Here is a 26,793-nt window from a genome sequence, read left to right on the forward strand (position 1 = left end):
AGGGCATTCATTCTACCTGGAAAATTCTTTTTCCACCTTTTTTTAAATGTTTCCTCCCCCCCCTTTTTTTTACAAGACTTCCAAGCGTTTTTTTCTGCGCCCGCCCTGTAAAGATCTTCATAACTCTCACCCTCCTATTTTTTAAAAGATCTTTTTTGAATTTTTCCTCCCACTGCATTTTTTTTCGAAGCGGATGTAACTGACGATAATAAAGGAAGGGTAAAATCAGATTTCAGGCGTGAAGCAACTCAGTTGTATAGAGTCCGGTGTGTGTGTGTGTGTGTGTGTGTGTGTGTGTGTGAAAATATCAAAACTAGGATACAGAAGTCCTTGCTCAAAGATGCCTCTTATACCGACAGTATATGTGCGTGCGTGGGTTATAAACCACACAAGATCTTCCATGAAGGAGACCCTTGTACAAACCTTGTGTGTGTTATGGAATACATCAAGCATTGCGCCAAGGACCCCTCTGACACAAACAGGTAGGCAAGTAGCCCATTGTTAGAAACCAAACCCTCGCGTGACCTCCACCATATTGTAGCGTGCGCTTCTGCCGAATCTATTTGCATTGAATAAATTAAAGCAACCCGTTAATTAAATCGCTATGCTTGTCTCGCCAGCCGGGTTTCCATTAAATAGATCTCAGACTAGATATAAAAGCGAATATACCTGAATGCAAATTTCGGGAGATTTCTAGCGTTTTCCATGCCCCAGAAGTACAGAAATGATTAAAGTGCTGCGCTTAGAAAGGATCCTAAATCAAATATTAATGAAGGCGGGGATAATGGTAATTTGATTGATTACATTATTGCTCACGGGTGTTTTGGTTTGTTTATTTTAGATTCCAGTAAGGGGGGGGGGGGGAATATATGATCAATGGCTTTAATCCTGTAGGATACATAGAAGGAACCTTTAGGAGATGCATCCCTTTCCAAACATACGTAAAAGTCTTGATTTCCTCTAATTAACTGATTAGCCAAGAGCGATTCCAGACGCCAGAAGACCAGACAAAATGGGGGTTTCTAAATTGAACCCACAGGGGCCAGTATTTTGGTTTGCTGAGTCTCTGAAACCCATTGTTTCAAGGTATTGGAGATATAATTCCCAGCTCAATGTTTGGCTTCAGAATGTCAACCGCACCCAGCTCATTCACTGGAAGAAAGCGGATTGCACATGTGTGGCTCAGACCCATGCCTGGACGCTAGCTTCCATCAAAGGCATTTTCTGCCTGATTCTTTACTTTTTTCCTTCTTTCTGTCTTGCAAGCCAGGAAGCAATTCGTCTGCCCTGCCTAGAAACCGCTCTTCCTGACCTCCTTGCTCGTGATGTTTTGTAAGTAACAAAGGAAAGTGCTGGTAAATTGGGGTTAAGTTCAGTCGCTTCAGAGAGACAAAATAAACCACCACGAAGCCCATAACTTGATGGCTGCACTGCATTCTCCAGTGAATCAGATTCTGATCTCACTGGTGTAAACCCGGAGTTATTCCGGATGTTCATGGGGTAACTCAGAGCAGAATTTGGACCGAGGCTAGCAGCAAAGCACTCCGGATTCCAGTGGACCCCTGCATCCCTGCCCTAGTGTCAATATTTCAGCTGCCAAGTTAGAGATCTGCTTCGCCTGCTCATTCATCGCTCTGGAAATGGGCTGTTGTTTAAACACGTACTTCTTCTATCTGTGTCCTGATATACCAGAGGAGAGAGAGAGAGAGAGAGAAATGTTCTGTATTTGTGTGTAGGTATTTCTTTGGTATATGCCTTTGTATATGTGTATGTCTCTGTCTGAACGTGTTTGTGTGCACGTGTTTTGACGGGTATGGCTGTGGCTTGTTTATATGTTTGCATGTTTCTGTGGATGTGATTGTGTGTGGATGTCTGTGTGGGTCTCTCTCTCTTTGTGTGTGTGTGTATATATATATATATATATTTGTATGACTGTGTGTAATTGTTTGTGTGTGTGTGTGTGAGCGCGCGAATACAGATTCCTGCACCAGGAATTTCCATAGTGTTGAGCTTTCTTATTTTTTGTCCCCGGGACGCCCGATAAGAGAAACTCAAATCTCGAAATAGACAAATAAAACATACAGACACCGTGAGATGGGCACTGCGCTCTGAATTTTACAAGGCAAGACCTACCTCATGCCACCTTTTACACTAGCAAACAGAAGATGGAGCTCTTGGACTTCTAATAAGCAGGCGCCTGTTTAACACCAATCTCTAAACGTCTTCTGATCCTAGGAGGCTCTTTCGTGGGGAGGCGGGGGGGGGGGGGCGATGCTCAGAGTCAAGGTCGCTGCTGCCTAATGGTGTAGGGAACTCGGTCTCCGAGGTCAAAGTTAAGGGCTGAGTTATGGTGGCTCAGAGAAGGACCCTCCCACTCGCAGCTGGGAGCTCCGCCTCTGGAGAGTTGAGAGAGACAGCCATTTGCTCCTCCCCCCTTCCAGCCATCCACTCTCCCTTCGATCACCCGTATCACAACCATCTCTAGGTTGTTGCCATCAGTACTGACTGAGCAAGAGAGTTTGATCACCCCCTCCCATCCACCTATCACACCTGGGCTTCCTCCCGCCAGCCACTCGTGGAAAATCAAATGTCACAATCTTGTTTGGCTTTTTTGCGTGGGTTTCCCCCCCCCCCCCATCAACATTCACTCATTCCTGGGGGAGTCGGGGCACACAAGTTTACTACGCAGTTATACTGACATGTGTAAGAGCAGGGGGAAAGTACAAGCACTGGGGAAATAGATTAATTATTACTAATTGCAACACACACACACACACACACAGATATTTCTGCCCAATCTATTAACCCTACGCTTTATATTTATGGGACTGCATTTAAGGTATTTCCCTCGAGTCAGGGTTCACAGATTGAAGATTATGGCGTCTTGTAAATATGAGAAATACACCATCAAAAGGAAGAACAAAGGGAAGCTGTTAAACAATGGTCTGTCATTATTTAGGATACACGCGGTGAGCTGAGTGGGTAGGGCTTCCCCCCCAGAAAAGTGGGGGAGAGACAGGACATTTTGTATTTGACTCGCCTCTACATAAAACGAAAGTGCCAGTCACTAGAGTCAAGTTCAAATACATCCGTGGTGGAGGAATCACTGCTGGAAGCTTCTTCCTCTAAATACTGAAAAGATTCTGTATGATGTACTTTAAATAAAAAAAGCAATTAATATACCAGTTGCCTCTCTGAAATCGTACCCCTAACCCTAACAGATAAAATAAGCTTACAAGTCTAGCAATATTATTTCATTATGTTGTTACAGGCCTTTTTTACAAAGTCTCACATTATCTAACACTGGGATTATACCGGGGTCCTTTCAGCATATGGTATCAAATGTACGAATATGACGGGATATTATGAAGAGGCGGCGAGCGGAAAGGGATATGTATAAATATATACACATAGTACACAACTGTATCTGTGTGTATGTCCGTATACATATATACATAGAGTTGTGTGTATGTGTATCTAAATAAACGCATTCCTATATTTATACGCACTCATGTATGCACATACACATATATACAAGCATTTATGCACACATACATTATTATATTACATACATTTATGTATAAATGTGTGTACATACGTATGCGTGTAAATATATATGACAAACATAATGTATGCACGTGTGTATATATATATATATATGCCTTGTACACACACACACACACACATATACACATACATAAATCATATACATGACTATATATAAATGCACACGACTATAAATATATATTCAGTCATGTGTCTTTGTATATAAGCATCTATATGATTTACGCATACATATATGTGTGTATGTATATATATAGTTGTATATATAGTTGTAACTATATATATATAGTGTATATATATAGTTGTATACATACACACTTGAGTATTATATATATTCGGTAGTGAGTGTATTTATATATAAGCATATATATGAATGCAAACGTGTATAAATGTGTATGTTCATATATACGTCTGTATATTCAGTCACGTGTGTATTCATATATAACTATATATATATATATATATATATATATATATATATATATATATATATATATATATATCAGACTGTAGTTTATAAGACTAATTTTCTCCTGACACCTAAGTCTTTAAGAAATTGTTAAAACGATTCCCTTTTAAAATGCCTCAACTCCACAGCGGAGGAGTTTGCAATCTACCGGGCGAGTTTGGTGCACAAGCGGAACGCGGCGCCACTCAGAGCCTTCTTACGCATTTGGAATTTATTAATTCGGTTCATTGAGGCGGTTTTCTAAAGCGCTCTCGGGAGCGGAGCCCCTACAAAGAGACAGCGACAGAGAGACGAGGACGTTCATGTGGCACTAGAAGGCAAACGGGCAAACAGCACACACTGCGCTACAGACAGACGGGGTCACGTCGCGTCTTCCTAAACCATCGGCATTTACAGGCGGGTTTAACTTATGAAAGGATCGACAACAAGGCCATAGCGATAAAGCACCGAAAAGCGCGTCCTTCGCCTGGATTCCCTGGGAGGGAGCTGGCGGGCGTGGGGCAGGGGTGGGTGTGTGCAGATAAGTCAAATTTCCAAGTGATGATCCCCCCCCCTCATTGTTTTTTCTTTACATCTCAGGCCCACACAGATCCAACAGCGGAGCAGGGGCGGTTGTGTTGTCACGACAGGGTTGTTGTCCTTGTTGCTTCACGGGGTACTGCTCGCTTTGACTTTGGCCACCACTTTTTTCTCTTTCACCCGCCTGTTCTGAAACCAGATGGTGATCTGTCTCTCCGTCAGGTTGGTGGCGGCGGCGATCTTCCGCCTCTTGTCCTTGGTGATGAATTTGCTGCTGGCGTATTCCTTCTCCAGCTCCTTCAGCTGCCCCTTGCTGTAGGGAATCCTCTTCTTGCGACCCCGGCGGAAGGAACAGGCGTCCGGCGGGGGCTGGCCCACATCTGAGCGCGGAGAAAGAACAGAGCTTAGGGCCGGGGAGAAAGCCCAGCTGGACGCACAGGGGACAAGAACGCTGCAGCTAGGGCGTGTAACTGACCAACGCCAACACCTCCCCCCCCCCCCCCACTTCCTTTCTTTCTCCTGGATAAAGTGGCCAGGACTTGCCTGAGGCTGGGTGTCCAGAGAAACCTCGCTCCGGTCGCTGCGCTACCTGCTTTTACTTTCAAATATGGCTCCTTTTCTCTTCTATCCCATTCCAGTGGGCTCCCTCCTCTAAATGGGGCAACGAAGCCTCCCTTTACTTTTCTAGAATGAGTTCATCACGATTCAATTATCCTTCCCTGCTTTTTTAGTAAACAAAAAAAAAGTCAAATAAGTTGCTGGAACTGAATCACATTAATGCCCATTTACTCGCTTAGAATTGAGGCCTATTCCAAAGTATATGTTTGAACAGGGGTGTGTGTGTGTATTTTTCCCCTTCAGACATGTACCTTGCAATAGGGGGCATTCTAAGTGTGTGTGTGTGTGTACACACTTAGAATGTACCTTGCAATACGGGGCATTCTAAGTGTGTACACACACATACACACACACACAGAGAGAATGCCCCGTATTGCAAGGTACATGTCTGAAGGGGAAAATATGTACACACACACCCCTATTCAAACATATACTTTGGAATAGGCCTCAATTCTAAGCGAGTAAATAGGTATTAATGTGATTCGGTTCCAGCAGGAAGCCTGGCAACTTATTTGACTTTTTATGTGTGTGTGTGTGTGTGTGTGTACACACACTTAGAATGCCCCATATTGCAAGGTACATGTCTGAAGGGGAATAACACACACACACACACACTTGCTTAGATTGTGGCATCTTGCGGAGTGCATTCTTGCACCAAAATAATATCGATGCGTTTACTTGCTTACACTGCCATGTTGCAGAGAACCTTCTTAAATCAGAATCAATCCTGGAGTCTATTTAGTTGCTTCTTAGACCGCGTTGGGTGTGCAGAGTTCTGTGCATTATTACATCAGGATTATATCGGTAGCCTTCTATTTGTTTGGAGTGTGACATGTTGCCACTGTACATCCCTGACCTGGAATATCCACATCTGAAAACTTCTTTATAGATCCCTTCCTCGTTCCACACTAGAGCAACCATTTCAGCAAAGTCACCTGCCTGGCACATCCGTCTACCTAAAGCTTCCGAGAGAGGCGCCTTAAGCCGAGAAAGCAGGGCAAGGGGTTGGGGACATTACCTGCAAAGGCAGATTTCCAGAAGTGCCCAGCCTGGCTTTGATCTTTGGGGCAACACATCTGGCTGTTCCAACCGCTGGTTAAAGCCCACGGCTGGTGGTAACTGTCCACGGGTAAAAGTGTCTCGTGCCTGGGCTCTCCTGGCCCACCTATGGTCTGAACTACGGAAACGTCCAGGTAGCTAGCCCTGGGCTGGTAAGGGCCTGCGTAGCCGGGGTAGAAAGCCAGCTCTGTCGGTCGGGTCTGGTAGTCATCAGCCGGCGCTGGGGTGTCCATATATTTCTCTGCAGAGTAGCTGGACTGGGGGCAAGGTTTCAGCGAGCTCCTGGCAACCCGACAAGAATAATAACCGCTGCCGAAATATCCATAAGGTAAAGGCGGGGTGGTGGAGGAACTCTGGGGGATAGCAGGGCACGGAATGCATTGCTTGGAGGGATCCCCGGGGCCTGCACTGGGAGCATCCAGGGTGGCGTAGGTAGAGCCCTGCATCAAGGCAGGAGGAGGGGGCCCTCCCAAGGCAGAGTGAGCCACCAGATTCCTGCACTGGCTTGCAGCAAAACTGCCCGCCCCCATGAGCCCCTCCATGGTCTTGGTGCTTTCATCCAGCTCCTCGGCGCGTGCGAAAGTCCCCGGGTCCATGCAGCGTGGCTTGCAGGCCGGTGCATTGGTCAGACCACACTCCGCAGCATTTGGGCTCTGGGAGGGACGGCTCCTAATCTTTTTAAAAGGCTGGGAACTGCAGAGGAGGCTGCATTTCCTCCAGCCAAGCTGCTCTGACGCAAACTACGTGGCTCTCCCATCCGAGTTACTCATTGGCTGCTGAGAACCCACTGGAGAAGTGAGGGGGGGGGGAGGGAAGAGAGAAAGAAAGAAAAAAAACTCGAATAGTCTTATTGCGAAAATGCTTTTATTCCAGTTGTGGGAAAAATAAACCTCTGCACAAGCGATAGCCTAAACGGAGGGGGGGGGGGAGTTTTTGCTTTTCAAACTGCATCTTACCAAGAAGGAGCTGGGAATATACGAATATTCCCAGTGAGAAAAAAATCTAAGATGAAATGGAATGACTGTAATTCATTGTCTACGCTCTTTCAGGCAGATCTGCTTTTGCACGAGAAACTACACTTAAAAAAAAACAAACAAGACAAAAACTATACCTCGGCAGGAATATTTTCCCCATGAGGAGACAGAACAGTTGTCCGAACATGTTAAGAAATCAGAATCTCGTTGTTTCTGAAACTTTAGAAGTCTTTAGAATGACTTCTGTCTTATTTAGAATAAAGTTAGAATAACTGGAGAAGTTAATATAGGCCTTCGCATGTTGGTGCAGTTCATAACGGCTCTCCAAAACCGCACTGTTTTCTGCCTGTTTCATCGCTAAGAGTGTGTGGCTGTCTTTCCCCCTCTCTCTGGCTGAAAATGTTCATTCAATTATTTTTGATTTTTTTAAAATATGTTTTTTATTTAAAACAGCGAGCGAGCGAGAGGGTTTACATAACAATTGTAAAAGACAATGGTCTCCTGGGAGGGAAAGAATGAAGAGACAGGGAGGGGAAGGCCATGAAGGAAAGGGTGGGAGCAATCAGCAATGCTACAAAATACTGGGTCTGCCATATAATTGCAAAAGCTGAAAAATCCTCTTGCACTAACTATGTGCAGAAGGAAAGTCTGGGAGGATTTTTTTTTTAAGAGCTGCATTAATCCACACCAGACACAGCCTTTTCTTATTTTCACTGGGTGGTGGCATGGCACTGAACGCTGTCTCAGCTAACATAACTGCACTTTTTTAAGAAAATCGAGGTTTTCAATGAGAGCTGCTTACAGACGAGCTGCCTCGGGATCTGGAAGAGTTTCTGAGCGAGTAAATAGTTCGGGCATGCACTGCCAGAGAAGTTTGGAAAAGTTTTTTGAATGAATACACAATTCAGACGTAGGTGTGTGTACCAGAGAGAGGAACAGAGTATCTAACGTTTTTGAACGAATAAATAATATATATACACACCCTCTCTCATACAGACACACGTCTCTGATTTATGAATTCACCCGAAATTTTTCCAAATCTCTGTGTGTTTTCCTCTCTCGTACACACGTGAATAAATAATTGTGTATCTGCAATGCTGCACATATACCCTCACACACAAATATGTGTCTGTTTTTCCTTCAAAAAAAGCCGTTTGGTTGAAACTTATTCCACTTCGCCTGTTTTTTTTGCCCAGAGGAGAGTGTTCATAAAACCACGCGCATTTCCAGACACGCTTGCCTCACATGACTATTTGAGGTTAGTCTGAGTGGATTTTGTTCTTTTAGGTTTATTTTTATTTTTAATGTGCAAAGAGAAAGTTTTGGAACGCTGAACCGCCCTACGGGGAGACTTCTGCTTTCGATTACAAATCTTAAACCGCCCCGTCCTGAGACTTTAACAATCAAATAATAACACAGGTTTTAACCATGTCCCAGAGTTTAAAAAAAATAAGAATATTTTAAACATAGGGATGGGCACATCAGAAATAAAGCGAGCCTGCTAATGAGGGAATGGATTAAAAGGAGGTCTTGAGCGCGCATTCGTCCAACGTAAATTTTCAAACGTCTAGTCGCTCAAATCTTTAAAACGTCCACGGATTTTAAATTATGGCTTTGTTCTTAGCGCTGTTCGGAGGCTGGCTTTTCTTATACAATGTCTTGCGCTGTGTAATTTATTGCAACCATATTTTGGGGGCATTTGCCATAGCTCTGGTCGCTGACAAAAGCTTTAAATAATCATTAGTTGTAAGCCAAAAACATGACATCCTTACCAAAAAAATCAGTTTAGCAAAGGAATTCAAAAGAAAGGCTTGTTTCCAATAATCTCGCTCTCGTCCATCTATATACCCCTCTGTGTGTGTGTGTGTGTGTGTCCGATTAATTAGCTATTTTAGATCAATGACGGAATGAGACATTATCTTTGCAGTTAACCGTGATCACGGGCAAGTTCTCTGCTTCACTCACACGAGGAACCCATTTTAAATAAAGGATTCAGACAAGCGGAGTCCGGCCCTGAAACTCTCAGGCAGAATTCACTGTGGAAAGTCATTTAATGTATTTAAAAACGTAAGGGGGGGGGGGCGGGGAGGGAAGTGAAGGTCCTGTCCTTCTCCCATCGAAATCAACGATACATTTTATTTTGCAACTGGACTCGGAGACAGCAGGATTGGGCTCTAGGTTCACCACACACACGAAATCTGGAGATCAAAACAGGGCCTGTCATCAGTTTTGTTCCACACTCTCTAGAGAGCCTTGAAGTCGCTTATGCATGAGTCTTCCGGCCAAATTTTAGTTTGGTTTCTCCTTCGATTTCTTTTTAACTGGCAAATGGTCCTAATTTTTATTTAATCTCTCTTTTCAGACTATGCTATTCTCATTTCAAAGCTATTTTTTTTTAAATTTATATTTAAAAACAGCCATTGTCTGTATTCACTCCTGTTTCCAAATCATTCTCCGAGCTTGGGAACCGGGCTGTGATACCATTCAACTAGTCAAATGTTTGCGGACAGAGGGGAAAAAACACACTAAAGTCTTAAGATGCTCCTTTGCATAAAGGTCAGACATAATCTGAAGGTCAAGGGCAAGTTGAAAGTTAAGAGTCTGTTTACCTCTGGCGCTTTTCTATTCAGCAGAGCTCTATATACTGAGCTGACCTCTGCAAGTCCCAAGTCCACCGTTCTTTTAATGGGGCAGACACACCGAAGGCTACTACCGGCAATGTCTGACTTTAGGAGTCACAGCTCGGTGTCAGACACCACCCTACAAGACAGTTTTACTACCCTTGAACTAAGCTGGCCACTGCATAATAGGTTACGCATCAAGAAAGACAGAGACTGATTTTCGCAAGTTCCTAACCAAATGAGCAAATCCACTGATGTCAAACTAAAATGCGAACAATAATCCTGTACATTCGGCAGAAGCTACTGAAGGCAGAATGATTGTGGTTTGGTGATACAGGAGAGTCCTCCAAAGAAAGTCTTTGGGGGATTTTTTTTGTGGTTGCTTTGTTAGCTTTACTTTTTTAGCTTGGTATTCAAGATTTTTTTTTAAACAGAGCAGGGTACAAAAGAACATCTATGATGATATTACGTGCCCAGGACGTTCAGAGGGTAAACTCAGTCCAATATATCTCTGTCCATATCCTGCAGTCCTTCCTTCTGCAAAAGTCTTACTGAAAGCAATTGTGTTGGTTGCCGGAGTAAAGACTACAGGTGGAGACTGTGTACCCAGTATCACCTGATTTATGACAAGTCTCTCTCTGTTCGGGTTGATACAGCCCAATGGATTAAAGTTTTCTAAAACTGTGATATATGCACCCAACCTTTGATTCCAATTCCTTTCGATATAACCCTGAAATATGCTACAACAAATTTTACTGTAGACATAGTTTAAAATGTGGGTTCCAAAAGTAAACTTAAAATATCCTTTAAACTGTAAATTAAGCTTAAACATAACAGTCAGGAGATTTGACAGAGACTTTTCTATCTAAAAATTAATATCACTCTGAGATGCTTGTCCACAACAGTGGAATTTATTTTGAACACTAAAAAGAAGATTTCTTTTTTTTTAAATGAGAACTTTCCTTTTATGCATGGATTATAAAAACCCAGGACGCTGATATATACGCCCTCTGGAAACTGAAAAGCTGTGCACTAATTTTTAACTATCTTTAATTTTTCCAAGCAATTGAAATGTAAATTAGCGAGAGAGAAAAAAAATCGCTCAAAGCTGTTTAAGTGGGAACTATTGAAGCAATTTATGGAGTTTCACGTTTGGAAATAATTATTGTTGGAAAATGGGATATTTGTTTGTTCTCGGCCTGGGCAGGAGCCCAGTTCTTAAGGCCTGTCCGGGGCTTCTGGTTTTGACAATATTTCTGGGAAATAAGGGAAAATCTTCATCGGCTTTTTCTGACACCTCATAAATTCACGAGGATTAACTAGAAGTTACGGTTTTTCCTTCATGAAGAATGGTCGTCTCGCAGCCTATGTTTTGAATGGCTGTAAATTGCATAACAATTCTTTTTCGATCTTATGCATCAGTCACTTGGCCTGGTGACAGAAAGTAGATCATTCGCACTGTTCGGATTTGTTTGGTTTTTGCTTTATTTTATTTTTTTGTTTTACAAACATTGTTCAGGTTCAAAAGCCCTGCCTCGGGAACTCGGAATCTGCCAGATCCTACAGCAGACAAACCCATTTCCCAACCATCCTGCTTTTCAAACTCCAAGCCCAGTAAAGTTTTGTTTCAAAAACTTAAGTGATTTCAAAACATCAGTGTCTTGTCTCTAGATGTTAGTCACAAGTTTCCGAGCCCTGGAGCTGGTTTCCCCTAACCTGGGTAGACCTGTGAACATGTGTCTGCACTTGAGTTGAGTTTTATTTTGAGAAGTCTCTCCCCCAGCTTACAGAAGATCTTCTTTCTGATCCTTCGCGGTTCTTGTTCATGTACCGCGTTCTACAATGTTTAAATCGCGGCCTTTGCACCGCCGCTTTCTTGTTGATTTTTAAAGGACTATTCCAAAAAAAGAAAAGTAAACTTTGTATACTTATGAAACAACAGGTTTCCAGAACGGCGGTGCCTTCTGCATGGCCTTACTGTGGCAACTTCACGACTGCTCTGTGAGAGCCATAGGAAATAACCGGGTTCGTGTATTGCACCGCTTTTAAAAGACAACGAGGCGATCTCTCAGCACGGTTATTATATTAGTAAGTGAACAAAAGGCCCCTGTATGATTTAATCACTCGCTTCTCTCCTAGCACCCGCAACTTGCTGGCTTTTTTTTTTTTCTTTTTTTCTTTCTGTGTGTTACCAACGCAATTTTCGCAGGAATCCGTCTACATTCAACCTACCGCCAAAACAGTTTCATCCAACCTCCCTCCCCCCCACCCCACTCCCGCAACAAAAACAATCTCAGACAAGGGAGCTAGATGGAAATGGGAGGATAAGATCTCAGCCTTCGGTTTGAAACCTCAGACGCGAGCGAAGGTGTCCTTCCAGCAGGAATGTTTATTCCAGCCTTTCTAAGCGCTGCTCCAGCGATCAGCTTTGCTTTCAAGGAAGTGAGGGGCAGGGGGCTGGGTATGGCATGGCCCCTTTCTAAAATCGTTTTGCCTTCTTGTTGAAAGAGCCACACGGGAAACTTAATTCATCAGCGTCGAGAAGCCAAGGGAAGCCCTGGGACAGCAGGTGGAGTAAAGGAAGATTCGGTTTGTAAAGTAGCTGGAGAAATACTCTAATAACTAGATCAGGGCATTCGACTTTTCCCCCCTCAAGTCACTGCTAATCTAATTTAAACTCATTGTAGGCACGATTGGGGGCTGGGTGGGGGGACGACCGAGCAAATTAATTCATTTACTCTGAAGTTTTTGCACTTCGGAAGACCTATTTATAGAGTGGCCTAATGCTACAGCACTGAATACATCATTTCACATTAAAAAGTCGCATTAAAGAGGGCGAAGATTTACACCACACCACAGGTGATGCCTATTGGATAAAAGCAGCAAAGAATCCTGTGGCACCTTATAGACTAACAGACGTTTTGGAGCATGAGCTTTCGTGGGTGAATACCCACTTCGTCGGATGCATTCACCCACGAAAGCTCATGCTCCAAAACGTCTGTTAGTCTATAAGGTGCCACAGGACTCTTTGCTGCTTTTACAGATCCAGACTAACACGGCTCCCCCTCTGATCCTATTGGATAGTTCCCCAGCTACCAGTAGGACCTGAGGAGCTCAAAGCGGTAAGGAGGCCTGGCCCTAATGAACTGATTTGAGGCCTCTATTGCCATCAATCTCATGCAAAAAAGCAAGGGCCTGCCCCCCACTGGACATTTGATGTTTGCCGTTACAAACATGCATCCAACATTCGGGGAGGGGACGGGGATTCACCTGAAGTCGGAGGGAGATCTGCATGCCAGGAAGTGGCGCATGGTGTATGTTTGGGGGCGCTACCAACAGCCCCCGGGGTTGGAGGGGGGGGACACGGCTTGGAGGGAACTCTTGGCCCCCTTGAAGTCAGTGGCAAACTCCCAGTCACCTTACTACCCCAGGGTTTCAGTGCCTTCAGACTCCAGTCCCACCCTGTAGAAGATGATCAACGTGTCTCTCTGTGCCTTGGTTTTTTCCACTGGTAGAATAAGGGGGTTGGTCCTTTCCTACTCCCCAAAGATGTTTTGAGGACTAGAATAATAATATATGATGGCAAGATGCTGCATACTACTTGTGCTCGGGCTGAGTAGATCATAGACTATCAGGGTTGGAAGGGACCTCAGGAGGTATCTAGTCCAACCCCCTGCTCAAAGCAGGACCAATCCCCAACTAAATCATCCCAGCCAAGATACCCATCTCTGTGTGAAAAGGCAGCTGTGATGGCACTTACTGCAAGGTACAGTAGGATCCATGCACAGCTCTAACGGGTCCCTTCCTGAACAGTCACCTCACAAGGATTCTGGGGTGACAAAAATGTCAAGTTTCAGCCCAACAGACCAGCCAATTGTATATCTGTGTTTGGGAGATAACATGCTATCTTGCGCACTCCTGAATATAGCAATCATCCATAGATCCCACAGCCCTATATAAAGGAAGCACTATTAGCCTCATGTTACCACTGGCAAAACGGAGGCAGAAAACCTAGTGGTTTCTCCAAGGTCACACAGTAGGTCAGTGGCAGAGCTAAGAATAAAATCCAGCTCTTCCACCAGTGACCTAGTTGCTTCCCCATATGGTGCAGCCCAGAAGAACCTCTTTTTGGATCTCTCTTTCTGCCTGGGACTTTGCATAATCCTGTATGGGGCGGGAGATGGACTGACAGATGTAGTCTTGATCCTAGAGTCCTTGCACAATAGAGAAGCCAATGTGAGCAGGCACTGTGTGGTACAGTCCTCCCCCATGGAACAAAGTCTCAGGCTCCTTCTCAGCCTTCAAGTGTGGCAGAGTATAGCTTTGTTTGAGGAGACATAGCCCCAAGCAGGATTCTCAGGGGTAGATCCTGGTCCCTATTCTGTTACTTCTCTGGTGGTGCAAAGGGGATGAAAAGTTGGCTGGGGATTCCTCTTACATGGGGGAATTCCCAGGTAATATAAAGGTGTTGTATCCAGTTCTATGTCCACCATTCCTGACCCCCCCCCCCTCCTCCAAGTCATACAGGATACTGTGGCCATGTGGCTAGAGCACTTTGAGCTATGGTGATCCTGAGCTGGAGGAACAGCTCCTAAGAGGAATAACCTAGAGCAGCCCCGAGGCAGCTCTAAGTTGCATTGTGTAGCTAAAGTGGCTCCCCACTTGCCCTCAGGATAGAGGGAGCAAAATAGTGGTGTAACGCCACCTGGGTCCTGCCCCTGGTCCTGCATGCAGCAAAGAAACCTGAGCAGGATCTGAGAAGTGAGAGGCCTATCTATGCTCTCTCCTCTTTGGCCTTACTTCTGGTACTGAGAAGGTGTAACTCAGTGGACATGCAACAGCAGTGTCATTAGTACAGGACTGGGCTCACATGTGCTCATTATTTACCTCACACTTACAAGTGCTGCACTCCACACATGTACTACACAGGGCCAAGCCCATAACAGGTCTTTGTCTTTTCCAGCTATCTTTTCTCTGATTTTCAGTTAACACAGAGTTCCAAATGCAAGATCCATCCTCTTAGCTTCTTGGCGAGATCTAGACAGAAAGAAACTGTTCTCTCATGTAAACGAGAGCCATGGCAGATGTAATGGGGCAAATTATCTTGATTGAAGGCCAGATTCCACCACACTTCCTGACACAGAGGCATGCCTTACTTCCAGAAAAGTCCCGTTGGAATCGGTCCCCCTACTTGTGGGGTAGATTACTCAATGCGAGTAAAGGCATCTCTGGCCTAAAGTAAATGATCCCAGTACAGCTCCATTCTGCTCACAAACATTAGAAGAAATGAGCATGATCTTAGCAGAATTGGATCCTTGTGGCTCAATCTTACATTGCTGATGTCAACGGGAAGTTTGCCATTGATGTAAATGGCAGCAGGATGGAGCAAACAGTTTGTAGATTTTTGGGGGCAGAGGCCTGTCTTCTGACACATCTGCAAAACCCCATAGATACATATGGTACTATACACAACCTCAAATGAAACAACAACTGTTCTTTATAGGTGTGTCACAGGGTGCACTCCCTGCTTAGCAGTGCCTCCTCCTGGCCATTCTGGGGATTAGCTCTGGTTAGGCATTGCACCATCCTCCAGCTGGTGTCTCTCCCATCGGCCTCTCGCCATCTACCACTCAAGGAGCTCCCTCTTCATGACTTAGTCCTCCAGCCAGGTCACCACATATTTCTCCTTCTGAGGGTAGTGGTGGAACATATCAAAGTGCCATTTTGTGGGCAGGGAGTCTTCCCTTTACTGCTCCAACTGTGCCACTTCCCTAGTGGCCAGGTCCACCCTCTACTCCAGGTCCTGATTCAGGGGCCCTCTCATCAGCAGCCACAGTCTTACCTACCCCATACTTTGCTGCTTTTCCCCTGAGCCTTGCCTGCCTCTCTGACTCTCCCTCATCTCTGGGTTTGCCAGTCCAAATTCCCCCCTCCCTCTCCCTGACACACCGTCCTTCTCCCAGGGAGTAACTACAGCTCAGTTCTCTGCCTGTTGTTAGCAGCTTCCTGGCTTATAGAGGTCCCGCCCAGCTGAGCCTCTTCTAATTAAATCCCTGCTCCCTGTTTCCTCCAGGTGCAGGCTGGGCAGTTAATTGGCCAGCTTAACCCCTCCAGGCCTGTGTGAGGTAGACATCCCATTACAAGGTGTTTCAGATCTCCCAGCACAGGGGATGGGGGAGGATATGACCGAATGGAAATTACATACACAAAAAGAGAGATGGGCAGCAGCATTTTGTTGGGTGGCTTATTTCTCAGTCAAGCTAAAGGCATGTCACTCTGTCCGTTCCTTAGCTGAGGCATGTACCTGGCACATCACAGGTGAAAATTCAGGTGACAATAATCCCTCTCGAGATGTGTCACAAAATCCTAGAACCCTAATAACAACAATATGGCAGTCCATAAAAGCCATCATGGATGTAGAATTGCCTGGCTCTGTGCAGTTTATGGCTGTAGCAGGCATGGATTGGACATAAACAGTGGGGTAAAACTGTACACATTACCTGTTTATGGGCAATTAGGACTCTGCGATTCCAGACAAATGTTGTCTATTTCTCACAAATCATTTCATAAGAGGGTCTCACATCTAGTAAAGAAATGCCCAAGAAATCCATCCTGGATTGTACTAGCAGATTGTGCCAGATGGTTAGACCAATAATCCATAAGAAGAGACCCATGTATGGACATTAGTATAGGTTGAACACTGACTTCCTTAGGCAGAGGCACTTATCCAAAACCCTCACCCACTGCCAGGTCCAGCAATCCCCCAAAACAAATGGAGCCAAATATGATGCAAAGTGTGCTGCCCTGATGGCACACAGACATACACATTTTTCCCAGTGATTTGCTATTTTTTTTCTTCTCACACAGAGAAGAATCAAGCCCAAAGGATTTACCACATAACGAACTTTAAAATGATTAGTATAGACAATATTGTTACAATCATTGACCATTCTCCCTTGCGGAATCAGAGAAACGAGCGATAGGAAAAGCTAGTGTGGAATCTATTCTGGTGATGTGCTTAGAAACAATGGCAGTGGCCATGTGTAACAGGCTGCTGGTTAGGAGATCCAAGCCAGGCCCCTGTTAACCCAGCTCCGCTTAAAAGAGGGATTAGTTAGGACTGGCCGGAGAGGCCACACCCTAATCACCTGAGGGGATGCACCTGCGGGCCTGAGTGGCCAGCCTGCTATATAAAGCTGGCTGGGAGGAAGTGAGGGAGAGAGAGACAGTAAAGGGAGGAGCAAGGAGCAAGGAGCAAGGAGCTTTGCTGGCAGGAGATACTAGCTGTCTCCCAGGGTGTTGGTCTGTAAGATATGTAAATAGTAGGTGGTGGGGATAGGCATGAACAATAAAAGAGTACTGGTGCATGTACTTTGGAGCGGTCTCTGACTGAGTTTGTGGAGGGGCTGGGAGCTGGCACTGCTACACCCTGGTATAAATGAGTAGCTAGATATTGATATAACAGTAGCACTTTCGAGCACCGTAGCTTACTCCCCTTCTCCGTGCTTCTGGAGTTTAGATGTGGGCAATAAGAGGGCTATGGCACAACTACACACACAGACATATGTACAGTTGCCAGTGTGGACATAGCCAGAGGGTATGTCTACACAGCAAAGAAAAACTCACAGCTGGCAGGGTCTTTGAGCCTGGGCTCCAACCCATGCCTGGAACTCTACACAGCAATGAAACAGCCCTGCAATCTGAGTTCCGTGAGCCTGAACTGGCTGGCATGGGCCAACCATGGGTTTTTCCCATACCCTTACAGACCTCAACTGGTATTGGGGGGGGTGTCTTTGTGCAGATGCGGTACAAATGCATAGTAGGAGACAGTCTTTATCCCAAAGAGGTTATCATCTAAAGATGTGGAAGTGAAAGAGAGGCAAAGGCCCTGGTCCTCAAAGATATGTAGGCCCCCTAAATCCTATTGATTTCAATTCCTTTGAGGACTGGGCTAAAGTGATCTGCCTGAAATCACAGAGCATGTTGGTGGTAGAACAATAACACAGCCCAGCTAAATCTAGGTAGGTGGGTAGCTTTTGTTCTCAACAGTACATTTTATAGTTCCTTGCCCCGTCTAGTTTTAAATGCCCTAACTGATGGCATTTCCACCACTTCTCTTGGGAAATTATTCCACAGCCTAACTGACCTCACTATAACAATATTTTACCTGATATCCAGTTTAAATCTTCTGCTTCTTAATAGCCTCCTTCTGTTGCCCTAAATAATTCCTCACATTCCTTGTTGTTTCATCAGTCTAGCCAATATTTGTAGATGTCTATTACCGGCCTTTAATCACTGCGCGTCGTATTCAGGGTTACGTTGTACCTTTAGGCATCACCCTGAGCAAGGCATGATGTCTGAGCTGCACTATCGCAGGGGAAGCCCTGAGAGATGTTGTGACTCAAAGACACTGCTAGCATGCACAGTTCTCCCCCTGGTCTCCCCTTGCTCCAAGTGAGAGCAGGTGATCATTTACTGTTGGCCTAGGGCGGCAGCAAATTATGACATCCCCTCACCTCCCTAAGTCAGCTCAGCTGCTGGCGGGCACATGGAAGGGACAGAGTCAAGCTTGTGCCCATACTCGGATGTTCCTTGCCCATCTGCTCCAGGAAGGGGCGAAGCAGATGCACAGTGTGCTCAGACCTATGGAGCAGGTGGGTAGCCCATGCAGGGGACTTCTTCCTCCACCTCACAGGCATACAATCCAAGTCTCCATCGAGCCCGCAGTGTCCTGGCCTGATTATTTCTGCTGCTCTTTTCTCCACTCCCTCCACCCCACTAAGTCTATAACTTCCTGGTAAGGAGATGCTCAGCCCTGAACGCAATGCCCCCGGAGTAAATACAGTTGTACTGACTTCAACAAGAGCAGAGTTCAGTCGGCGGTGAGCACTCCTGAAAATCTATCAAGATAGCCATTCCAGAATAATTCTTCTGGAATAGTTATTTTTAGTATAAATCCCCATGTGGACATGCTTAGTCCAGAATAAGCATGTCCACAGGGAGGGTCACACTGAAATAACTATTCTGGGATCATTATTCTGGAATAGCTACTTTGGTGAATTTCTAAGTGTGGCCCATCCCTTAGCCCTTTATATAGGTAATGAGAACATCCACGGTTGCATTAAATAAACTCAAATTATTCCAGACTCTAACAGATTAGGATCAAACTTCTGCTATAGGAAAGTTATTTCATAACTGTTCATGAGAGGCAGCCAGGCAGAGGAGCCACTGCGCCCTTTGTATGCTGCAGGCCAGGCTCTAGTTTGGGCCTGGATAGGCTGATGTGGACAGGAATGTTTGAAGGGGGCAGGGGAGCTGGGTATGTTTAGAATCTGCTGGAGCTCTGTGTATGTTATTCCAGTGGCCCCAAAGCCTGGCTCAGAGAGGCCATGGCTTCCATTCCAGCCCAGACACTGGAATATTAGTCATGGGTGATGGGAGAGGCTGTAACACAGCTTTCTCTCCATCATCATCATCATCATCATCATCTTCATTAAATACAGTATACACAGGAGCAGAGCCTGACCCATGCTTTGATCCCTTTGGGCTGCAGAAACATGGCATAGGGGCCATAAAAAGCTACTCTAAATGTGGATCTTTAGATTGCGTAACAATTGTGTAGAAGGTCTATGCAGTCATTCACAGCTCTTCTAGTGCAGGGGCATGTCCATATTCTTGTTGTATACCTTGTCATGGGGGTAGGCAACCTCTGGCACGGGCGCTGAAGGCGGCATGTGAGCTGATTTTCAGTGGCACTCACACTGCTCCGGTCCTGGCCACCGGTCCGGGGGGCTCTGCATTTTAATTTAATTTTAAATGAAGCTTCTTAAACATTTTAAAAACCTTATTTACTTTATATACAACAATAGTTTCGTTCTATATTATAGACTTATAGCAAGAGACCTTCTAAAGACGTTAAAATGTATGACTGGCACACGAAACCTTAAATTAGAGTGAATAAATGAAGACTCGGCACCGCACTTCTGAAAGGTTGCCGACCCCTGCCTTATCACCTAAGTCAGTCATTTAATTTGGTTTCTGCTTCCTGTGTGGATGATTGAAACATTTTAAACAGGGGAAGAGCCACTGGGAATAACAAATTACCTTCTTTCCAGTTTAGATGTTCAGATTAATCTAATCATTTATGTCATGTTATGTACTTTTCTAATTATGCACATATTTTCAGGAATACTTGGCAGTTGTCTAAATAGCCATTACTGCAAATAGGAGTAATGAATAATACAACCCCATGAGTGATAGTCAAAAATGCTTTCATGCACAACATACATGAATCATTAGCAATTGTACTATTCAGCCAGCTCTAACGTAATACTATTTTTCAAATAAATACATGAACCATCAAGTAGTGTTATTACATTAGAAACACAAATCTTCAAATTCCAGATGCTTCCCCCCGCCCCCTCCCTCCCGGTAAGGCAATCCCAGTTGCCCGTTTCATTCCTTTGAGAAAGACATTGCAAAATTCCTTCCAGCCAACCAGAAATGCTGGCACAAAGTCAACAGTCCTGAAACACATGTTGTAACTCAGCATCTGACATAGTACAGAAGCTTTTAGAGGAGGGGGAAATGTCCTTTGGAGAAATGATGAAAATAACATGAAAACACATGGCATCCAAACTCTGCACGGGGGTACTGATTCAAAGCCCATTGAAATAGTGGGGGAACTCCTGTTGATTTCAGTGGGGTTTGGATGAGGTCCATAGAGCCCAATGCCTATAACTTGCCATTAGACTTGACTTTGGGAACAGATTGGCGCAGTGGCAGTGAGTGAACGCTCTGTTGATACAAAATCCATGATCCTACTATCAATTTCAGAAGACTATCCTCCCCACACTATGTAACAACTCAACACGTCTTTGCCACAAACAAATCACAATTTTCTCAGGAGTAAAATCCAGTGACAGCTTTCATCAACCCACTGATAATGCAGAACCTCACTCAGTTCACAACCGTACTGCTAACATGTATGACTTCGGATGAGACCTTGTCCAAACCTCACTGAAGTCAAAGGGACGGCTCCATTTGACCTCAGGGAGTGTTGGATCAGGGTCTTGCAGTTCAGAGTCAGGGCATATTGCACTTCCGATGGGCTGCTTCTCAGTCTTCTCCCGAAAGAAACTGAACTGCAGCAGCTGCTGTTGACTTTAACGAGGAGTTGAGGCTGCTCAGAACCTTTCAGGATCCTGGCCGCATCTCCTAGATTAAGGAAAGGAGTAACAAGAAAAAACATTAACAAACAATAATAAATAACCCCGAACTGACTATTTTATTGCGTTAGCTTGAAAGTGTAAATTCACTGTCGTTGCCTCAATGCGCCGTGCAATGTTTGTGGCGAATTCTCAGCAAAAAGGAATTTGCGTTTAAAGTGTGTGTGTGTGTGTGTGTGTGTGTGTGTGTGTGTGTGTGTAAAAATATTACTGTGTTGTGACACAATTTACAGATGGTTATACAATCCTGGTATTTGTTCTGTCCCTCTGGCAAAACATTTCTTGGTTTAAATATATATTATTCCAAATCAGATAGACGCACACTTCTCAAACAACAAAATTACCAGCATTATGACATTGTATTCAAAATTTAATTATATCATATTCTCAGTAATATTTTTATACTCAATGTATTTTTTAATTATGCAAAAAGAACAGGAGTGCTTGTGGCACCTCCTGTTCTTGTTGCGGATACAGACTAACACGGCTGCTGCTCTGAAACTTTTTAATGATGATGATTTTAAAATGTTAACTGCTTTTTCCATGGGCAACCGCTGAAATAAATGGAAGGTCATTTAAAGAAAAACAATAGCACATATTTCAACCGATGGAACAAGAGACTGGATAGGTATCGAAAGCTCAGTCTGTGTTGCTTTTAGTACTTTTCTGTTTAGTTTCCACTCGTATATGAAAATCATGCGCCAGATTTTTTTTTACAGACGCGTGGATTTTGATAGTGTTTTAATTAATAATAAAAGTGCCGAATAAATTGGGCTGTTTTCTCTCCATAAAACGCTGGTCAGAAATGCCACGCACCAGGAGGGTATTTTTGTCTTCAGAATTTTGTAATCGCTTCTGCTTTAACATTTAAAAGCCGGGGTATGAAATCAGCACATTTCGGAGCCCGCATAAGATGCTACGAAAGAAAAGAATAATCTGGAGACGATCACTTGTTTAAAACATATTCGTAACGTGGCACAAACCCAAGCAGCCCGATTCTGTAACCTGTGCCTCCTGGGTGCTCGATCTGGACTCAGTGGGACCTTTCCCATGGATTTAAAACGGGAACAGACATAGGCCTTGTAAGGGGCTAGTTCCCACAATCTTTACTGGTTCTTACTCTTTTTGACGCCAGAGGGAGTTTTTGCCTGTGTAAAAGCGCAGGATCTGGCCCTCCAATTATTTAATTACAGATGCGCCGCGTTTTTAGAGATGCAATTTCAACCGCTCCCCCGACCTTTCCATTTGCTTCAAAACCAGGAGCAACGAGCAGCTCGTTCATCACCCGATGAGGGGACCTCGCTTCGCAGCACACAGCTATAAAGTTTCTTTATTCTTTTCAGTGCAAGAGGATGTCATTGAAATTAACGATGTGCCTTGATCGACCTGTCAATTTCACTACACCGCCGCCCCTAATGGAGTCTGCAGATGACAGAGGATCAAACATACATTTTTAGGAATAGTGCACAGGATTGCTTAGCAAAGGCAAAGAAATCCAATTGTCTTCATCTCTTCTTTTTACCCTGTCTGTGTGCCGGCTGTAAGAAAGTTACGTCTGAACATAGTGTGCTGGAAAGCTTTGCAATCTCAGCCTCTGTGAGCATTACACGAAAGTACAAGTCTACCCGTCGCTCAAATTCAAAGGAATGGACTCATCTTGCTTTCACTGAACGCCAGTGACAAACCTTAACTGGAGGAGGATCTGGTCCAGTTACCTTCATGCCGTCCCCTACTACCGCATGCAAAATAGGAGACTGGTTTAATTTAATTCCAACTAAAACTCACCGTAAAAATAACGCCTTCTTTTCACTTGCCCCTTGAGAGTTTATGTCCCAACATATCCTATGATGTCAATAATTAAGTAGTCCGTCCTTTTCCGAAATGGCTAAAATGGCTTTGATCTATTGATTCTGTTATTTTTAAATCAAAATCAAATTAAGACGAAGGTGGCTTGAAAGAGAGATTTAAGAATAAAAAAATCTGGATACAAAACTGATTGGCAAATTTTCTCTGATTCGTTTTCACATATTGTATCTGCGTTGTTCCTTCTGATCAGTGTTTTTTCATACTATATTATGATCGAATGCAACTTTCCTTGAAAGCTAATTTGGTGCCTTGACTTCATTCTAGTTTCAAACTTCTGCAGCTCCTAACTTTCGCTTTTATCGTCGGCACAATTTTGAGCTTTGTCCTGGATCGAAACTGAGTAGATTCCTTGTTTCTTGTTTCACGTGTGTTTCGCTTCAGGTCTGGAAAGGGCAGGATTTTTCCTCTTTTCGTGCTGCACTCGGGGCAGAAATTAGAAATGCGTGAAAGCCAAACGTTGTGTGTCTCGCTGTGCTAAAAGCAATCTGCACTGTTACACCCCGCGACGTGCATTGATTGGAATTATTCCGATTATATTGTCCTCTGTGCTATGAGAGGAGATCAGTACAAATCTCCTCAAGCCTACACAACCCTCACAGGGCCTGATCCAGAGTCTATTGAAAACAAGAGGAGCCTTTCCGTTGACTACAAGGGCTCATGGAGAGACTAGAATTATGTAATGTGTATCTTGCACAGAACCTTCACAGCAGAGAATGGAACCAAATCTGTAGGATTAGAATAAAGGTATTTACATATTCGTGCACCAGTGCGGGTGGGGTACCGTTCTGAGGCACTTAGAATATAAAACCGAATGGAATTTCGATACAAACTCTGCTCAGATAAGAAACGTTGGGTTTTTTTTCCTGCTACTTGTTAATACAGTTTGTTCATCTTTGATGCAAGCAAAATGAAATCAGTGCTGGTCTTGTTACAGCCACTCTTCCCTGCCCCTGTAGCTGTATTTTTACAAGTAATTAAATGAACCTGCGAAGGGAGGAGGGAATTCTTATTCAAATACCAAAATATTCACGCGTGGGAAAGACACTGTGCGCGTGAATTTGGTTTTAGGCAGAGTATCCACTTTCTGGGTGCCCTTCACTCTGGAGGTCCATTAGTTAGCATCCAAACTGAGAGACAAACGTTCGGCTCAGTTCTATTCGGCGCTTTGGGTGAGGATGGGTCTGAAAGAGACGCATGTCTCACCAATGCTCAAAAGCTGGGTGTGTTTTTTACCTAGCCGCCCTGCAAAGCTGTTATCAAGCGAGATCCATGAAACTCCAGAAGTCGACTCAGAACCCATCCTCCCCCCTGCCATGGCGCGACCTACAGCAGGTTGAGCTAAAGATGGATTTCCTAGGTGTGATGGTGAGTTTTTAAATCAGACCCCATGAACATGACCCAGACCCACTGACGTCAATGGGTGTCTTTCCACTGATTTACAGGGGCTTTTGATCAGCCCCTGGTAGCTCGAGGGTTTGTGCTTAATGTCTACAGGGGGGAAATACACATGCACTACATTCCATCTTGGAAAAGTGATGAATAACCAGGAAAGAAATGGGTGTTTGTCGAAGCACTACTGATGGGTTGACTGGAAATGAGCCCCTTCCCAGTCTTTGACAATCTGGGCTTTGGGAAGTGAATTTGAAAACAAGCTGTTTTCATTTGGCTTATTTCAGAGGGAAACGCTCCCAATTTTGGAGCCAGCCTGTGGTGAATAAACAAATATTAAACTACAGTGAGCAGAGAAACAAATCTAATACCTCCGCTGGCTTGCTTGCTTTCAGCTGCGAGCCAAATTCTGCTCTCAGTTGTCCCTAGTGTCAATTCGGAGTGGTTCCCTTTACACCTGTGTAACCAACAAGCGACGTTTGCCCCCTCATTAATTTCAGCTGAAGATCAGTTTCAACGGGAAAAAAATGAAATTTTATGCAGGTGGAAGAACGGAGGGGCCGCTTCGTTGCACATGTTAAACTGGAATTCATGATGCACGATCCTTTTCTGCAAATTCCAGTCAGTTAATAACTTTATCCGTCATAATATATTACAGACTCCTGTAACGCACAATCTGCTTCGCGCAGGCATATTGGATTCTTGTTAATTGCTTTAAAACACGGGGATTGGAGTATTTTACTGGACTGCGTTCATTTTGGGCCCTCTGTTGTCTAGTGTTTGGGGGTGGAGGGGAAGGGCTCAGAATCGGGACTTCTGGGTTCAGTTAATAAACCCGCCACAGTTCTCTCTGTGATTTTGGGCTGGGCACTTACCCTCCCTCGTGCCTCAGTTTCCCCTGTTCTATACTGGGAATTAAGTACCTTACAGTGGTGCGTAGAGGCATTTTTCATTCACGTCTGTTGCGAGGTTTAAAAAAAAAGAAAATGTTTATTGGCTGGTGCATTTTGAAGGAAATCTTTCGATAACTGAGAACCGGCTGGTGAACCAGGACATTCTGTGCTCAGGCTCCAGGCAACCCTTCACCACAACCCTGTGACTGGGATAGCTTGTGTCTCTTCCCCTCAGCAACACAGCCCAGGGGGGAAATCTCTAACAAATCTAAATATTAAGGATGGTAGTTGATTTTTTTTTCCCAAAAGCGCCGATCTGAGGGCAAATCTCAGTGGAAGTCAATGGGATTTATGTTTCTCTAAAATACTTCTAAACTGCAGCCTAAAACCGTAACGTAACTCTTGCGGATTTTTAATTCACCCGAATTTATGGGAATGCATGTACTGATGCACAAACTTTCCGTGTGGATTTTAAAGTCACCTTAATAAGTTTGAATTTGTGTGACTGCCTTCATCCACTGCTCTGATAAATTGTATTTCTTTCTTTCTATTACGAGAAAAAAGGGAATCCCTCTTTTCTATTAAGAGAAAAAAGGGAATCTACCCATACTCCTCAGCCACACAAATCTCCCCCCCAACACACAAATCTACACACACACACACACTCAACACTGCCCCTCAGCACTTGCAAAGATGAGCGTTACAGCTTTTGACATCTATGTATGACAAAGATGTGTTGCAATGAATAAAGATGGAGAAATGCATTGAGTTCCGTTAAGGCATATGAAAGGTTTAATGCTGTGGGGGATCCTTCCTTAGGCATGGGCAAACCAGCCCAAACTATATAGAAAGATTCAATATCGATTCTTGTATCCAGTTAGGAGCTGGCACGCTGGGAGATCTAGGCATCCATCAACTACCACTATCCTCCTTTAACTCTCTTGCACTTCAAGATAAACCCGAAAAATAATGTTTTAGAAGCACTTTCCCTTGGAAAATAAAAACTGAAAGCAAACTGTCGGGCTCGCAGGAGGTTTGAGTGTATTTGCTGGTCCCGTTAAAAGGGGGGAATTGGCATGTGCAAACATGGCAGGTGTACAGCGATCCGGGGAAAGAATGTTTAGAAGGTCAAAGGTACGTAGCACACCCACCCTGTGTTTGCTGGGGAAGGGACGGCGATCAATCGCACCTCAGGAAGAAGACTGGGTCCCCCCCCTTTCCCCAGCGATATCCCATTTCCTGTCTGGAGAATAAGGGGGCTACTTATGTCTGCAATCCAGTGAGTGACCCGGGAGTCCAGCTTAAAGGGGGTTAACCCCGCCTGGAATGATCCTTCGCTTCCATACTGCGAAGGCGGAGCGGTGGAATGGACACAGGTCTTGAGAAAGGCCTGGCGGTTCATGGAGCCCCATCGGAGCAAGCTGGGGAAGGCAGAAAGAAATTCCCCAAGTGTAAAGCCAGCCCTGGTCGGGCAGGGGAGGGTCCTCAGGCCCAACAGAGCGTAGACGAGAGAGGCCAGAAATGGGGGAAGGACAATATTTGTTATGAGATAGATTTGTGGCCTGGATTGCAAAATCCTCTGTTTTTGGTCCT

General features: G+C 44.5%; 1 protein-coding gene across 1 annotated transcript; it reads right to left on the minus strand.

Moving 5' to 3' along the window:
* Nucleotides 1-4,395: 4,395 nt before the first annotated feature.
* On the minus strand, nt 4,396-6,965 carry HOXB13 (homeobox B13). The gene is made up of 2 exons (XM_044999801.1): nt 6,189-6,965; nt 4,396-4,932 (listed from the first exon to the last, which is right to left on the minus strand). The coding sequence occupies exons 1-2, from the start codon at nt 6,823-6,825 to the stop codon at nt 4,682-4,684; spliced, it is 888 nt and encodes a 295-aa protein (XP_044855736.1). The 5' UTR covers nt 6,826-6,965; the 3' UTR covers nt 4,396-4,681.
* Between the last annotated feature and the right edge of the window lie 19,828 nt (nt 6,966-26,793).

Source organism: Mauremys mutica, chromosome 25 (assembly GCF_020497125.1).
Source record: "Mauremys mutica isolate MM-2020 ecotype Southern chromosome 25, ASM2049712v1, whole genome shotgun sequence".
NCBI lineage: Eukaryota > Metazoa > Chordata > Testudines > Geoemydidae > Mauremys > Mauremys mutica.

What these genes read in the sequence shown, in the direction of transcription:
- HOXB13 (XM_044999801.1), bottom strand. Translation starts at nt 6,825, where the DNA reads ATGGACCCGGGGACTTTCGCACGCGCCGAGGAGCTGGATGAAAGCACC. An exon ending in CTGGAAATCTGCCTTTGCAG is followed by an intron (nt 4,933 to 6,188) that starts GTAATGTCCCCA and finishes CTCCGCGCTCAG; the next exon opens with ATGTGGGCCAGCCCCCGCCG.